Source organism: Rhinolophus sinicus, linkage group LG03 (genome assembly GCF_036562045.2).
Source record: "Rhinolophus sinicus isolate RSC01 linkage group LG03, ASM3656204v1, whole genome shotgun sequence".
Classification (NCBI taxonomy): domain Eukaryota; kingdom Metazoa; phylum Chordata; class Mammalia; order Chiroptera; family Rhinolophidae; genus Rhinolophus; species Rhinolophus sinicus.
In genome coordinates this window covers 27,295,649-27,311,746 of record NC_133753.1, presented here as the reverse complement: position 1 = coordinate 27,311,746, position 16,098 = coordinate 27,295,649, and the positions used below count along the sequence as shown (strand labels likewise).

General features: G+C 45.2%; 1 protein-coding gene across 15 annotated transcripts in view; it reads right to left on the bottom strand.

Moving 5' to 3' along the window:
- Nucleotides 1–16,098, bottom strand: part of SLC8A3 (solute carrier family 8 member A3) — a 167,072-nt gene that overhangs the window by 94,775 nt on the left and 56,199 nt on the right. For all 15 annotated transcript variants that reach the window (XM_074327287.1, XM_074327277.1, XM_074327281.1 and 12 more), the window contains one exon: nucleotides 7,315–9,160. In XM_074327287.1, coding sequence (XP_074183388.1) covers nucleotides 7,315–9,098 — 1,784 coding nt within the window. In that variant the 5' untranslated portion in view covers nucleotides 9,099–9,160. The remainder of the gene's footprint in view (nucleotides 1–7,314; nucleotides 9,161–16,098) is intronic.

Below are 16,098 nucleotides of genomic sequence, written 5' to 3'. Positions count from 1 at the left end.
AGGGGATATAGGGAATAGGATAAGAATAAAAGAGGAGACGACGGGACTAACAGAAATGGGGAGGAAGGCACTGCGTGTGAGCAGGAGTGGAAACCACAGCACCAGTGTCTGCAGTACCAGCAGCAAATGCAGTAGAGAAAGGAAAGATGCAGCAGAGGATGTTTAGAAAAGAGAGTAAGTGTAAGAGAAGAGTATACAAACAACAAATAAGGTCTGAGCAGGAAAGTAAAGTGAACGCTTTTGAAAATCTGCAGCCAGGGCCATGGTTAGCCCTAGTGACGGTGACAGAGTACACCCCACATCACCACAGCTCAGGAAGAGAGGGCAGGTGGTAGTGGGGTTCGCAAAGAGAACTCGTGGGTTGCAAGAGGAGAAAACCAAAAGGTAGACAAATCAAGACCAGGAGCTCTGAAAAAGATGGACTACTAGGGACAAATGTCTGTGTCATAACTAACTGGTTCTCCATGAGCCCTAACCACCAAGTGCGAAGTGAGCTGGGCTCAGGCCGGGACACGTTAACCAGGTTGTGTCTGTGCCTGCTGGCCCGTAGCGGGAAAGGGTCAGGATGCTGCCGTGTATCGCTGGACTGACCTATACGCACATACCTAGTGATGACTCAGTTTTCATAAAAGCGTAATTTTCCATAATGAGTAAGTTCCACTTTCAATTTTATCTTGTTCTCTACTTGAGTACCTGGTAGGTGGGAGTGGTGGGAATATAATTCCTATGGATGATAACTATCATGCCAGCTGAGAATGTTTCCTATGTGCTTTCCTTCATGGTCATTTGGCAAAACTCTCAAAGCACTGATTCCTGCAAAATGCTTCCGGACTGCACAGAAGTTAAATAGGGGGACTTTGCTCTATTTGCAGAACAAGGAGTTGCCTCCCTCTAACCACTGACTCTGTGCCAGGGTTTCCTACTGCGTTCTCAAAGCACAACTTAGTTTTTCTTTTAAAAAGGAAAACAACACCTTGAAAAAGCTGAAGACCGAGCTCTGAATTCTACCTTCCTGTGCAGTTGACGGGGAACAGCCAAAGGGTACACAAGCAGTGAGTGCTGACGCACCACCCAATGCGTCTGGGAAGCTGATGACAGGTTGGACAACATGGAAGAGTCCTCCCCACTCACCCATCTCACGTGGCCCAAGTGTCCCTTTCTGTCGCCCTTGTGACTGAATGAGGAAACTTTGACCTTAAGAGCCAGAAGTCGAGACAAAAGAAGCAAGGCGGTGGCAGGCTCTCCATCAGTATCCCAACTAGCACCTCTCCAAGGAGTGCACAGGAGAACCTGCTTTGAGGATAAGACTTTCATTTTCTGACTGGACAGTCATGTGATCATCTCCAATCACAATGTGCCTTTCTCCTAAAACCATCCCGACATTCTCCCTGGTGGAATCTCCATCCCTGTAACACTGAGTTTTCTGGAGGGCAAACCAACATGAGAATACCAAGGCTGGACACACTGATGCTCTGACTAAATCAGGTAGAGGGGGTGTTACCAGGGGATACTGTACCTTTAGGCCTAAAGCAAGTTAACCTGGAAGGCTCTGGACTTTGGGAGATTTTTGCAGACATGTAAGGTTTAAGTAGACTTGGGTGCTTTATGGATCCTAGAGTTGAAATACGTCTTTTTTTGATATACTCTTTGACAATAATTTCAGTAATTTCAGTAATTAAGAAGAAAAGAAAAAAATCATTGGGATGTGGGGCTTTTGTGGGCAAAATATCAAAGGCTTCTTGCTAAAAAGGCCACATAGTCTTGAGTCACTCCTTTGGGTCCAGAAGAGGGAGAACTGTAGTTGAACAACCTATTTGAAATGTTTCACTACTAAATCAGGTAGAGGGCGTGTTACCAGGGGATACTGTACCTTTAGGCCTAAAGCAAGTTAACCTGGAAGGCTCTGGACTTTGGGAGATTTTTGCAGACATGTAAGGTTTAAGTAGACTTGGGTGCTTTATGGATCCTAGATCCAATGTTTCACTGTACTGTTTCGTTCCCCCATTCAACAACTGGCTTAGATATGGAATCCCTTCTTCAGGAACCCTGAGCAAGTACACAGCTCCATTGGGAGTTCCATGAAGCCCTGGGCCCTGGTGACTGACTGTTTACCTAAAGCTGGGGAGACATTTTGTTACTAGAAGTCAGGCACTGAAGGCAGAAGAAAAGAGAAAGGGAGGGATGCCAGCTAAGGGAGAATTATCACGACCTCCACCCAACTCACACCCTTGCTAAGCTTGCACCTTGTAACTTTTCTGAATCACAGCAAAGGCATTCTGGAGGCAAACAATCTCCCTTGGTGGCAGGAAAGAGACTATCCTAACACTTTGCTGAGCCAAAGGAAAAAGAAAAGGCCTACTGTGTTTTAGTCAAACTGAAGGATGTGCGAATTGTGCCCCGGAGCACTCCAGATTTTTATAGATTCTGATGGAAAGATTACTTGGGGTTGAAACTTTACGGAGAAAGCACCCCTGGAAGAGAATGGCCTGCAACATTTTGGAAAAAAATTCATTATTTCATGGAACAAGGTCTTATCTGCAGTTTGCCAGCACTGCCTGAAAGATGTCCCAGCTCCGCTTGTCACCTTTCCTCAGTAAGAGATCATTAAAATAAAGATTTTGCATTTTTTTTATTTTATTTCTACCCGCTCAATGTTTTCCTTCCTCAACAGTCTCAAGGTGAACCAAGGGATTAAAAATAGTCCATAATACATTATCATTCTTAGTCATTAGTCACATAATACTCTTGGATTTGCACTTCCAGAGCATCTTCCACCCAAGAATTTCCATGTTCTTTCCAAAGTTAACATTTTCCTGATGGGTAAAAATAAAAATAAAAAATTCAAACAGGGAGGAGGAGATATCAAATCTATAGCCTTTAGAAAGCCCTTTCCAACTCCAACTTTATTTCACATCAACTGTGTGATCTTGGACAAGTCACTTTCCCTCTCTGAATCTCAGCTTCATAATTTGTAAAAATGGGAGGTCAGATACCTTCCAGCTTTAACATTCTAATTTTGTTGGGAAATCTGTTGCATAGCTAATATTCCATTCTTCTTCGAAGGAGGCCTGTGCTATTTAAGTATAGTAGATCTTGGCATTTACATGCTCGACATCGGTGACTTTGAGTAGTCCTAGAGACACCAAAGGTCCATCAGCTGCAATAATCTGTTATTTTGCAGAGGCGTGCTGTGAGCCTGGGATACAGGAGCCAGGCACGTGTTTGGTGAGTGAGATGAACATGCCAGCAGAACCCACATCTCCGTGAGGTTTTGCTATTGCCGGCAGCAGGCTCAAAGGCCACAATTCTCGTGATGTGCTGCAGTCACAAAGGTGGGGATTCTTCTAGATCTTGAAGTTGTCAATAGCATCCCAATCAAATGTCAAGAGCTGATTGTGATGTGGGTTTAAAGTAATCATGTCCCCACCCCACTTCATCTGCTTCACCACTACACCATAAACGAAGGCTGCTTTAAAAACTTTAGTGGTGCCATACACACAGCAAGGAGATTTCATTCCTCTTTTATTGAACTTATCTCAACCATAGCACTTCTCCCACGTGTTTTGATTTGTCTGAAACCCTTGTGTCCTCTCCACACTCTCCACCGGAGAAGATCCTTGAGAGCTGAGTTGCCAGCTTGTCTTATTTATTTATCTCCAGTACCTAGTAATGTACCTACTATGACATTTAATGTTTACTGAATGACTGAGCACCTTCACGAGCAGGCACTGTGTTAACAGTGTATTTCCTTTGCGTTTGTACGTAGCACTTGGTCACACAGCAGCAGGATAGATATTATTATTCCTATTGTTCCAACAACATATCTGGGATTAAGACAAGTGAAGTGACTTGTTCAAAGTTACACGGCTGGTGAGTGAAGAACTCATGTCTGTTCGTCAGACTCCAAAGTTCGTGTTTTGCCATCCTACCATCTTTGAAGAAGCAAAGCATAAAACCAAATAAGTGAATTCATGGACCCAATATTACTGCGAGAGCATCGGCTTGGCTTCAACCTGAATAGATTTAGAGGAGTATGGTGAAGACAAAATGGGTACTGCTACCTGGCTTGGTAGGCAAAGAAAACTACACAAAGAGAGGAGGATTAGAAAGTGGACTTGTTCCCGGCATCACACAACTTCTATATAGGTACCCTGAGGTTTTCAGTGCCAGTTTCCAGATTAGTACCGCAATTAGCAGGGTCTCAGGAAAGAACTGGGTTCTAGCTAAGCTCAAGTTGAATCGGACTGGAGCTTGCAATTTCAGGTGGAACTGGAAAGCAAGCATTCATGACTCAAGTAAGTGAGTCATTTGAAGAGCCACTTTCCTTCCTGGGTCTCATGGTTTAGTCAAGAGCTTTCGGGCCTTTCAAATCTCAGTTGGGACCAGCAGCATCAAGAGCTTATTAGAAATGCAGAATCTCAAGCCCTACTCTAGACCTTTTGTAACATAATCTACATTTTAGCAAGATCCGTGGGTGGTTCATCAGCACATTAAAATCTGAGAAACATGCCTCAAAGATATTCTAAGGTCGTTTCTGGTTCTAATATTTTATGAGTTTAGATTAGGAATCCTCATGGTAACCAAAAAACTAGCATGCTTATTAATAGGGTCATATACAGAGCCAAGTGACCTGATCCTCTTAACGATATCTTTGAAGAATATTGCTATTTCATCGATATTATTAGGTTGGTGCAAATGTAATTGCAGTTTAAAAGGTTAAAAATAACTGCAAAAACCGCAATTACTTTTGCACCAACCTAATACTATTAATGGCCTCAATTACTAAGCGTATACCATGTACAAGGAACATCATATACCATATCTTGAATCATCATAACTGCTCTGCAAGAGACATTATTGTCCCCATTCTGACAATGAGAAACTAATCTCATACATTAATATAAGTCCCCCAAACTACATGATCAACTCAGTAGTAGAGCCAAAATCTAACCCAGAATATTTAGAGTCCATGGTTTTCCTGCTACATCATACTGCCTCTAGTTGTAAAATTATAATTTAAAGTATCAAGTGTAGGGAACCGATGTACGGAGAGACCAGCAGATTTTGAACTCATTTTCTAGCAATGAAGAAGACCAAAAGGGTAGTCTGAGTCTACTGAAGTCTAAAAAATAAAACAAAGGAATAGCTGGGAACATAGACTTGTTCACCCAACCCTAGAATACCTGGATCAGAATTTCAGTCATGGGGAGGTTGACATACATTTAGAACCAATATCACCCAGAAGTGATCATTCATAAAGCATATTTATACTGAGGTATTATCCAAGCTGAAAGCACAAATATGAAGGTTTAGCATATTCAGAAATCTTAGGTGCACGACTGATTATTAATGGGACAAAGAAACTGGAAACCAAGTCTCTGATCTCTCAAAAACTACCCTTCAGTGCCCTCGGTAGGATAGGTACTGAACAGGAGGCACCGCATGTCTGTTAAATCATGGCCGATGCTGTGGTCTTGATGTCATTTAATGCCTGACAATAAGCGCTTATATACTGACATTGCATAAACGTATAGGAAATTTCACAGAGTTTGTCTTCCCAGAGAGGGCCTGTCCTTCATTTGTATGGATGAACACTCTCCCCAGAGCACATATAAATGATAGTATTCTCTAGAAGGCACAGGTTTCTATTTACATTAACAAATGACTATTCTTCCCAACAAAATGACTAAACAGAGCTCTAATACATCAATTTGTCAATGGTTATTTCACTTTAGGAGACAATATCCCCTGTTCCATCTTTGGCTAGCACAAATATGACCTACACTGTGCACCTATGTCTATGGCTCAGAAAATCCTAGAGCTAAGAGGAACTACAAAAAGATCCAACTCTGCCTCTAAGCAAGGAAAGTATCGTTATTCTCACTTTACAGATGAGACAGTTTAGTTCTAGAGCTGAGACCAAATGACTTGCCCAAAGTCACATTATTAGGAAGAAATTGAGGAAGGACAAGAGCAGAGTCCCCTGAATGACTCACTCAGCTCTGCTGTCATCAGAACCGAACCCCCTTTGAGCTCAGTCCCAAGGCTGGACCTGGGAAGAAGCACTTCTATGATCTCTCTCCCTCGGTTCTATGGACCCCCTTTTCCACGAGCTCCTTCCTTCCCTCTTCTGGAAGTTGTATGGTTTTATTTCCCACTGAAAGTATTTTTAGCATGTTCTCATCCCGCCTTCTGATAGCCCCCTTTTGTTTGTCACACCTTCTCCTGCTACTGCTTATTGCTTGGATATGAGCAGGAATTCAGAGACAAGTTTCCCCTTTCTCACCCCCGTCCTTCTTGGCCACCCTGGAAAGTCTCCCCTCTCATAAGCTGGGAATCCTGGGGAAAGTAGTTCTGCTTTCTTCTTCAAAGCTACCCATCTGAGAAAGGGACAGAACACCCATTACAAGAAGGTTTAATGGAGGGAGGCCTTAGAGTTATGGAGGCCAAACAAGTGCAATACTCACAGTGTGACAAGAACTAAATGGGGCAGTGACGTGAGAACTACTGCAGGAGAATTCTGGACTATAAAAAGAGATGACCACACAGAAGATGTATTTTCTTCCACAATTCTTAAGAGGCTTCTCCTTCACTGCTAAGCCAGACTGTGGAGTTTAGACCTGTGACTAAAGACAGGTGGCTGCTGCCCTGGGAGCTCTGCTTCTCCAAGATACATCCAGTACCCAAGCCATACTGACTCATCTCACCTAGACCGGGCAAGCCTCGTGAAATAGCCTGTGGGCATTTAAACAGACTGCCAAGTTTCAATCAATTTTGCAATTTCAAAATTGAAGGAAAGGTGCCTGAAATCTGTCATGTTACACAACTGCAATATGGCACTGGGGGGAAAAAAGCCAATGCCAATTGCTTTCTTGAGGATGTCCTGATTGGGCTATCACTGTCTCAGAATGGAAAGGGTTGGCTTCAAAGCTCATATAAGCCCTTAGTATGAGGAGAGGAGGAAGGAGACATCCAAGTGGTCTCCTAGCTCTTGCTTAGTCCCAAGAATTCTCCAAAAGTTGGTATCAAAACTTGTGTCACCCCACACCTCCACCAGCCATCATGTTGAGTTTCGGTGGGCAAAATCTGTGTCCTTAGATCCTGCTACAGGATTCCTTGCCCAGAAACAATGTAAAGTGAGAAAACTGAAGGACAGTTTGGAAGCAGAATTTGCCAGTAGCGTCTGCTGATCCTGCACACCTGTGATGGAACCAAAGTTTGACATTAACACAAATACAAGGAAAAGTTGTAAAGAGGGGAGTAGAAGGATATGGCAAGGGATGGAGGGGGACCGAATTCCAAAAGGTTACTTACACAGTTTCATCATTCTTGAACTGCAACTCCCCAAACGTGTCTTCAAAATCCTCACCACCACCCTTGGCTGTCCCTTCTACTGTCCTAAAGGGGACGATGACTGTGCCCCGGGCACCTGATGTCCGCAGAACCTTGACCTCCATGACACCAATACTCTCACTGACATGAATAGTGTCACATTCAAAAGTGAAGATGCCTGCATGGTCATCATCCAAGATAGTGACTGTGGCCACACAAGGTGACACCAGGACAGCCCGAGGCAAGGGAAGACAATTGAGTATTGTTGGAGACATCCCCTCCTCTGGCTGCTCCTCCTCTACGCGGACATTGCTCAACCTCACAAAGAAGTGTTCGTCCTCCTCAAAAATGTCATCGTCAATGATGCCCACAGAGAACTCCTTCTGGGTCTCTCCTGGCTTCAGAACCACAGTGCCCTCTGTGAACTCATAGTCAGCCCCTGCATTGGCAGAACCATCCTCTGTTTTGTAGTCCACATACATGGTCTTGGACGTGTCCCCTCCTTTCCTTACCACTGTCAGGAGTACGGCCCCACAGTTCTCCAGGCACTGGTAAGAGCACGGGTCAAAGAAGACCTTGGAGACAAAGTCCTCAGGCTCATCAGTATGTACTTCGCTCATGCTGGAGGCCTTTTTGGCTTGTTCTGATGCATGTTTCTTCAGGATATTGCCTGCGCCAGTCATCTTACGGGTGGCTTGGATCCGGTAGAAGGCGCGGCTCTTCTGCTGATGAGAAAGAGCATAGTAGTTGGCCATCTCTACGAGCTGATCTAAGTCCTTCTCTGGGTGTTTTTGCTTCAGATCCTTGAGAATCCGGATCATCTCCCTGCGGGACTCATCCACTTCCTTCCCTTCTAGGGGCACCAGGTTCCCATCGAGGAAGTGGGAATTCATCATTTTTCCATCCATCTCAATGCCCTTGGGGTGGTCACCCTCTGATTCTATGATAATTCCTCGGTGTTTATCTGTGCGGTACCTTTTGTGCATGTATTTGTAGAAGAGCAGTCGCCTATCTGCCACCCAGGCCAGAAGGACACATACTGGAAAAAAGAAGAGAGTGAGGAGGCCTTCCCAAACCTGGACCACACCAGGAGAGAAGACTGCCAGGATCATATAGAGCCAGATGTAGGCAAAGATGCTCCAAGCGGCAGTGACGAAGAAGACTCGCAGGTGCTTGATCTTACGAGTCTCTCCCTCGGGGATCACGTAGACGCAGATGCCAATGATGATGAACATGTTGAAGGCTGCACTGCCTACGATGGTGGAAGGTCCCAGATCACCAGCAATGAACCCGTGACCACACACCTCAATTAAAGAGAGGAGGATCTCAGGAGCAGAGGAACCCAGGGCCATGAGGGTCAGGTTAGAGACAGTTTCGTTCCATACCCGAACCGTTGTTGTACTTGTCTCTCCATTGGGCTTTTTGATAGTCACCTCTCTCTCTTGAGAAGTGATGACTTCAATAGATGCCATGAAGCGGTCGGCAATGATGGATACTCCAAGGAACATGTATATCAGAGCCACAAAGTAAACAATGACCCTGGCAATCTTGTCCCCAAGGGAAGGGTTCTCCGGGTACCAGATTGGTAAGATGACACCCTCCTTGCAGTCTGATGACCCTGAACAGGACTCATTGTTCTGCCCTGTGCTGGGCACATCCCCTGAGCCACCAGCCTCTGCCCGAAGACCATTCAGGAAGAGCACAAAGGTAATCAGCCCAAAATGGAGGAAGGCAGAGGTGAGAGGCTGCAACCTTAACCACGCCATACACAAGACTTAGCCGCTGGCTTCCACTGCAGCACCAATGGTCCTCCTGACAGGCCAGAGACCTAAAAAAGATCAGAGAGGCAGGAAAAGGCATGAGGAAAAGGGAGGTGCAAATGGCAGGTTTCCACCATCAATACAAACTGATATTTCACCTCGAGTGACATATTGCACTACCATATGGGGCAGTCTCTCACTTGGAAAAATACATGTTAGTGGGAGGCACAAATAGCTGGTCTGTCCTCAGGACCATCTGCTGGAGACTCAGTTGAAGAATGGCTTAAAATAGCTGGGGATATTGGTAATGGAAACAAATGATGCCCGTCTAGTCCTGTCTCCCAAACCTACTGTTATCTGTGAGAGTTCTCAAAAATCAGCTTAAAATAGGCCAAGAATGGTCTGATTTTCAACCACTTACACTATTTGTAGGGTTTTCAGCCTTCTTTACCTCACTATCATCATACTCAAGAATCTTGTATAACATGGGTTGATAAGAGCACATACTGAACTAAACTGTTATCATGAGATAACCCCCACAACAGAACACGTTGTCTGTGTGCAATTGAGCCCCCTGGGGAAAAACTCCTTCCCCCAATGCAAAACTTGTGCAGGTAAGCTATCGTTCTGAGATTGCTTAGGAGAGGAAGAGAGTTAATGCTGTAGTAAATGCTACCTACCGTGTAGCTGCACCGAAGGGCTGGAAGCTATGTCCACAGCACCCCTTCGCCCTCCAGCAACACATGCTTATGAAACCGTTTCGGTATCCAGTTACAAGAAAACGAAGCTCAGTCAGCCACTCAAATTCCAGACCCAAACATTGAGAGGGCCAAGTGGTAGAAATCACTATTAATAAGACGTGCAAGTGGCTCTCAAATAAGTTTTTATTTTTAACTGTAGACAAGATTTGGGGGTGAAATGCAGCCTCATCTCCTAACCTCAAAGCACTGACAGGTGAGCATAAATTCAGAAGCATAGAAAGAAACTCAACGGAAACTAGTCTCATCTTTCCACTCATTGCCTCCTTCAGCTAGAATGAGAATACAAATAACCACGCGATAGCTAAAAACAACAAACAAAAAACTACTTGCCAATTTCCCCCCCTCTGCTGTAAACGTGTGGGATACTTTTAGTGACAGAAGAATGCTGATTGACACCTGTACAGCATCTTAAAGGATTCAGGTCCTGCACCTCCTAACCTGCTCCTCCTTCTCCACGGCTTCCCATCTCAGGAAATAGCACCTCCACCCACCCGGTTACTCGTGCCAAAAGGTAGGTCTTTGCTAGTCTGCAAGCCTTCTTCTCCCACCTTTTCCTTATCCAATCCAACACTAAATCCTATCAACTCTCCTTACATCTCTACCACCACCATCATAGCCCAAAACACCATTACTCCTCACCTGATAAACCTGTGCAGTAACTGCCAGACTGAACTCACCTCTCCAACTCTTGCTGTTCTCTTTGCCATTTCCTCACACAGCCACACTCATCTTTTTTAAAAAACCGAAGCCTATGCTATCACTTCCCTGTTTGAAACCCTTCAGTAGTTTCCTCTTGTTCTTAATATAAAGACCAGACTCCTTCCCATGACCTACAAAGCTTTGCAGGCGCTATCTTCCTCCTCCTCTTCCCCTTCATCTCCCGGCACTCTCCCTCTTGCTACCTTTCAGCAACAATGGACTTCGTATCAGGTCATTTTTCACCTCAGGACCATTGCACATGACATCATCTATACATGCCGGAATGACTGTTTTTTGTTTGTACCCCCACTCTCAACAACCCTTTAGATTGCAGCTTAAGTGTCACTTTCTCAGAAAACCTTGTCCTCACCCCCTGAAATGGTCAACTCCCTCTGTTATGTCCTCTCACCACACTCTTTTACTTTTCCTTCATGACACTTATAAACTTTGAATTTGTGAGATTATATGTTTAATGTCAAACTCATCCATTAAACTGTGAATGACATAAAGGCAAAGACTATGTCTATTCTGTTTATCATGGTGTCCTAAGTAACTACTTAGTCAGTAGCTGCTCGGTAAATGTATGCTTCTGAAATAAATAAACGCAGCCAGAAAGGAAGTGTCCTCAGTGGTATGGATTGTGTCTTCCCCACCAACTCGTACGTTGAAGCCCTAAGCCCCAACGTGACTGTATTGGAAGATATGGAGGTAAAAAGGAGGTAATTAAGGTTTAACGAGGACATAAGGGTGGGGTCCTAAGCTGACAGTATTGTTGGACTTACAAGGAGAGGAAGAGAGAACTCGCTCTGCCATGTGAGGACACAGTGAGAAAGTGGCCGTCCGCAAGCCAGGAAGACAGCACTCACCAGAAACCGAACTGGCCAGCACCTCCATCTTGGACATCTTAGCCTCCAGAACTGTGAGAAAATACACTTCTATTGTGTAAGCCACCCGGTCTATGGCATTTTGTGATGGCGGCCTGAGCAGACTAACACATTCTGACATCAGCCTTCTTCAAGTCATTTTATGTCTGAATTACAGCCATTTGTTTGAGAAAAAGAATATATAAATCTCATAAACAAATCTTGACTTGATTTTAGAGGCTCTGTAGGACCTCTTTAAATTCCCAAGGCTTGTCCTCAAAGACAAATTCTCTTTGGGACACAGTATGCTTTGGTGCGTACTGTAATCTTGAAGGCCTTCCTCCCAAAGGGCTCTGGGGATTAGCTTGGTTTCATATTCCCCAGAATGGCAGCCAAGTGCTGAGGCCCACATTCCCCATTACTCCAGGTACTGGGGGTCATCACAGCAGGTGTCTGGGGCTTTGATCTCAGGAAAGTAAAGGTTACGAGGATGACTGTGGAAGAGGAAGGCGATGCCCAGCATCGATATTCAAAGGTGGACGAAGCTCTCATAATGTGCGCTATACTCAGAGACCCCATTCACAGGTTTGGCACCCTGGAGAAACATGGACAGAGAAGGATCTTGGCACCTTGCTTTGACCTCTGAAAACCTGACACTTTGTGGATTCTAATAAGCACCAGGCAGGAGGAGACAGAAGGTGGGCACAGCTGGAGCAGCTCTTTGATCAAGAGCCAAGATGGTGACAAGAGGTGGCAGCTGCATGGATGGGTTAGCCAACCCCAAGGAGGTGGGCTATCCACAGGTTAGGGATGAGGGCTGGCCTGCTGCACTTAAAGGACATGGAATTATCCTGATTAATGGGGACAAAGACTCCTGCGTCTCTTGCCCAGCAGGATAACTAAGGAGGTTTTGTTCTCCTCAGCCTCACAAATACCTATGGCAACAGGTTTTCTATGGGAAATATGCTATCATGTGGTCAGAATCAGAGGCCAGTCAAAGAAGACTTTTCCCTGAGAAAACAAATGAACGGAAGGACAGGATGAAAGAAAACAAGGTAAGAAGAAGGCTAATAAGTGCTTGCACAAAGTTTTTGGAATTGAAGGTGGAAAACGACCTGTGAATTCCCAGTTGTTCTTTCCAGCCCTGCCAGGAAATGTTTTCTGAGATTTTAGAGGGAGAGGGACACCGCTGATGATCAAGCCAAGGGTCATTTTCTTGTGCCATTGCCCCAGCCCCAGATACCAATTGAGACAGAGCCCAACCTCCTGGGGGTCCACCCCAGCGCTTTAGATACCCAAATCTTTCCAGAAGGCTCTAAATCAGCCCTAAGGCACACTCGGATATGACTCAGCTTGAAACTTCCAGAACCACCCCCAAAAAATGCAGATATTAAGAATAGTAGCTAACACTCGGAAGCATTTGTTGTGAGGTAATGCTAAGTACTTCCTCAGTTAATCTTCGTAACAACCCTATGAGAGCAGTACTATTTTTAATCCCTATTTTACGTTTTGAGAAACTAAGTTAAGTGAGAGTATAAAGCAAGGAAGTAGCAAAGCCAGAACTCACACACAGATGACATAAAATGTATGGTTTTTAACTACTCCAGTTTACGAAGACATCCCACTTTGTGACAGAACATCCATGACCCCCAGTCCAGTCCTCTGTGGACTTAGGAACCATGACTGCCCCACACAGCCTAACAGGAGAGACTAGCCACTTGGTCAAGTTTTCTAGCCCCCAGGCTTACTGGGGGTGTCCTGGCTGCCCAATGCAGTCTCCCCCCCGAATATTCTCCTTCCGTAAGTTCAGTTTGACAAAAATGAACAAAAGCCAGTGATTCGCCAGGCCTGGTATTAGCTGCTGCTCGAGGGCAAAATGGAAAACAAGACACAACGTTCTCTTTCGAAGATGCGGTCCTAGCAAAGGTAGACAGCTGCACAAATGAAACATGTCTTGCCTCCTGCTTCACTTTTACTATAATATGTGAGGGTAAGGGCAGAAAGCTGAGAGAACATGAAGAGGGCACTGAGCCAGCCTGGGGAGTCAGGAAGGCATTCCGGAGGAGGTGATCCCGGAAATGAGTCTTTAAGCATGAGTGAACTTCAGTCAAAAGAAGAAGAAGAAGAAGAAGAGGAAGAGGAAGAGGAAGAAAGGAAGTGGGAAGGGCATTCGAGTCAAAAAGAACAGCCTAAGCAGAGACACAGAGACATGGACCATCCCGCTGTGTGCATGGGATTACAAGGAATTGAGTGTGAGGCAGGAGGGGAAGAATATAAGCGTCCAGAAGACTGGACATGTAGCGGGGACTCAATTTATGGCAAGTCTTATATGCCAGGCTGAGAAGGTCGGATTGTATCCTGGGGACAGTGGAAAGTCAATGATAGGATATTAAACAGGAGAATGACATGGTCTGATTTGTAGTTCAGAGAAAGCAATTTGGCTAAAGGGCTTAGGATGGCTGAAAAGGAACAAGACCAGAGCAGGAAGATCAGTTAGAAATCTGTTGGAAACAGAACAGACACAGATAAAGAGGATGGGCCTAGGGTATATTCTGCATATGATGTCCCTCTGTCCCCATGTCACATTCCTCTTCCAACGCTAAACTGAAGCCCCAGCTCAGCCCACAGCCTCTCATCTCTCTCCTGGACTATTTTCCTAACACCCCCAGGGCCATCTGCAAGGTGTCTGTGTCCTCAGCAGTGGCTCCTGACATCTTTTAATATCACTGGCAAATTTAATTAAAGTCACTGTTCCGCTGCTCTTCCAGATCATTAATAAAACAGTGCCACCAGGCCAGACGGAGCGAATTCTCCCTCCTGCTACGCCCTCCACTTTCTCCAATGGGAACACTGCTCCGGGCCTGTCACCAGCCTGGGTAGAGTCGTCCTGCTCTGCTTCTAAATCTGGGCCCCTGCACAGGCATCACAGCCAATTTACATTAAAATTTTAGGTGCAGCCAAGCTGCACTGGATCCAACGTTTCACTCGAGTCCAAGAGCACGGCATCTTCTCCTGTGCTTCCTCTGCCTACAGGGGATGAGAGGCAGTGCAGAGGCTTCTCTGTGGCAATGCTCTCCCCCCACCCCCCCAAGAAACACAGGAACTAAATTCCCAGCACTTCAAGAGTAGGAAATATGTGACCTCAGCTGCTTAGACAGTTTGATTGTCACAACTGGAACTTGGATCACAGGAGGAAAACATAATGATGCTGTTTTTCATGCATTACCTCTTTGAATCTCCATAGTGAGGAAAGTACTATTATCATCATGCCCATTCTGCAGATAAGCCAATTTGAACTGATTAAAATGCATTTGCCCAAGAGCACAGTTAGTAAGTAGAAAAATAGGCACTTGAATTCCGGAAGCCTGACTCGGGAGCACACAGGGGTAACCATTGTGCGTGGTATGTACCCTGGGTTTGGGGACCCCTTTGAGCAAGGGCCTAGGGAGGGCAGGGTGAGTCTTTCTGAACATGGAGCCCTCACCACAAGCTTGGAGGTGCTACATACACCAGGGCAGCCTGGAGCAGTGGTTGAGCCCCAAATTTGAAAGCAGGGGCAAGAACTTTCTTCCTAGCTGAGCCTCAACGACTTGTAAGATTCTGAAGAGTCAGTGAACTTCTCAGAGCATTAGCTTCCCCGTCCAGAAAATTCATGTTGGTTGGATGATCTCCAAAGTTTCATTAAGACAAAGATACTTTGATTGCAGGCAGGCCTGTCTTTCAAAAGGCAAAGAAGTGAAGGGACACATTTGAGTTAGGTTGGGCCCAAGTAGTGTGAGCTGCGCACGAAATTTAGACTCCCAAGGAGATCTCAGAGGATAAAAGAGTAAGTTAAGGGAGGGAGGCAGGAAAACAAACCCAAGAGAAAGTCAAGGCGAGCCTACATTTTGGATTTACCAAAAGCACCTTGGATTAAATCCATTTTTTAAACAACTGCTCTTTGAATGACCATTTTTAGGTCACGCACTGTGCTAGTGATTGGGAGTACAGCCATGGCCGAGCTATACCAAACCCCCAACCTTATAGAGTTTATCTTCTGAGGGATAGAGACATCATGGATTACAATGATGTCATGGGAAGTAATATCTTCTTCTTGTTCTGCTCTAAGCACTCAGCTCCTTAAACCATGTGGGCAGCGGCTGCAATGCAGCACAGCGTTGTGAGAGAATCCTGCAGTCGTATGTGGTAACAGTAGTCTTCTGTTCTTGCTTCTCCATCTCATGCGATTGTCACAGTTTGCCTTCCCTGAAGCCCCTCAAGCCCTTAACAACACCCAAACCGTATGATAACTTCATGAAACCTGCTGACATTTTCCCAGGCACTATCTCACAAGAAGAGGAAGCCTTCTGGACAGTCCAGGCACCAACACACCTCATTCTCCTCATGCTTTATATGAACCAAGGACTTCAAAAATTACAACAACAATAATCACATCTATTCATTGAGTATCTACTCTATGGCTGGCACTGCATTAGGCACTTTTATAGCTGCTATTTACTATGTAAGGACCCCACAATGAGACAGGTCTTGCTACCTGTTTTAGAAATGAGGAGACTTGGGCTCCAAGATTAATAATTCACTGAAGGTCCAGTAGCTGAGCAAGTGGCACTGCTGGGCTGTGAAACTTGGTGTGTCAAATACCAAAGTCTGCTTTTCAACCCCAGGGAGTGAAAGGGGAGGTGA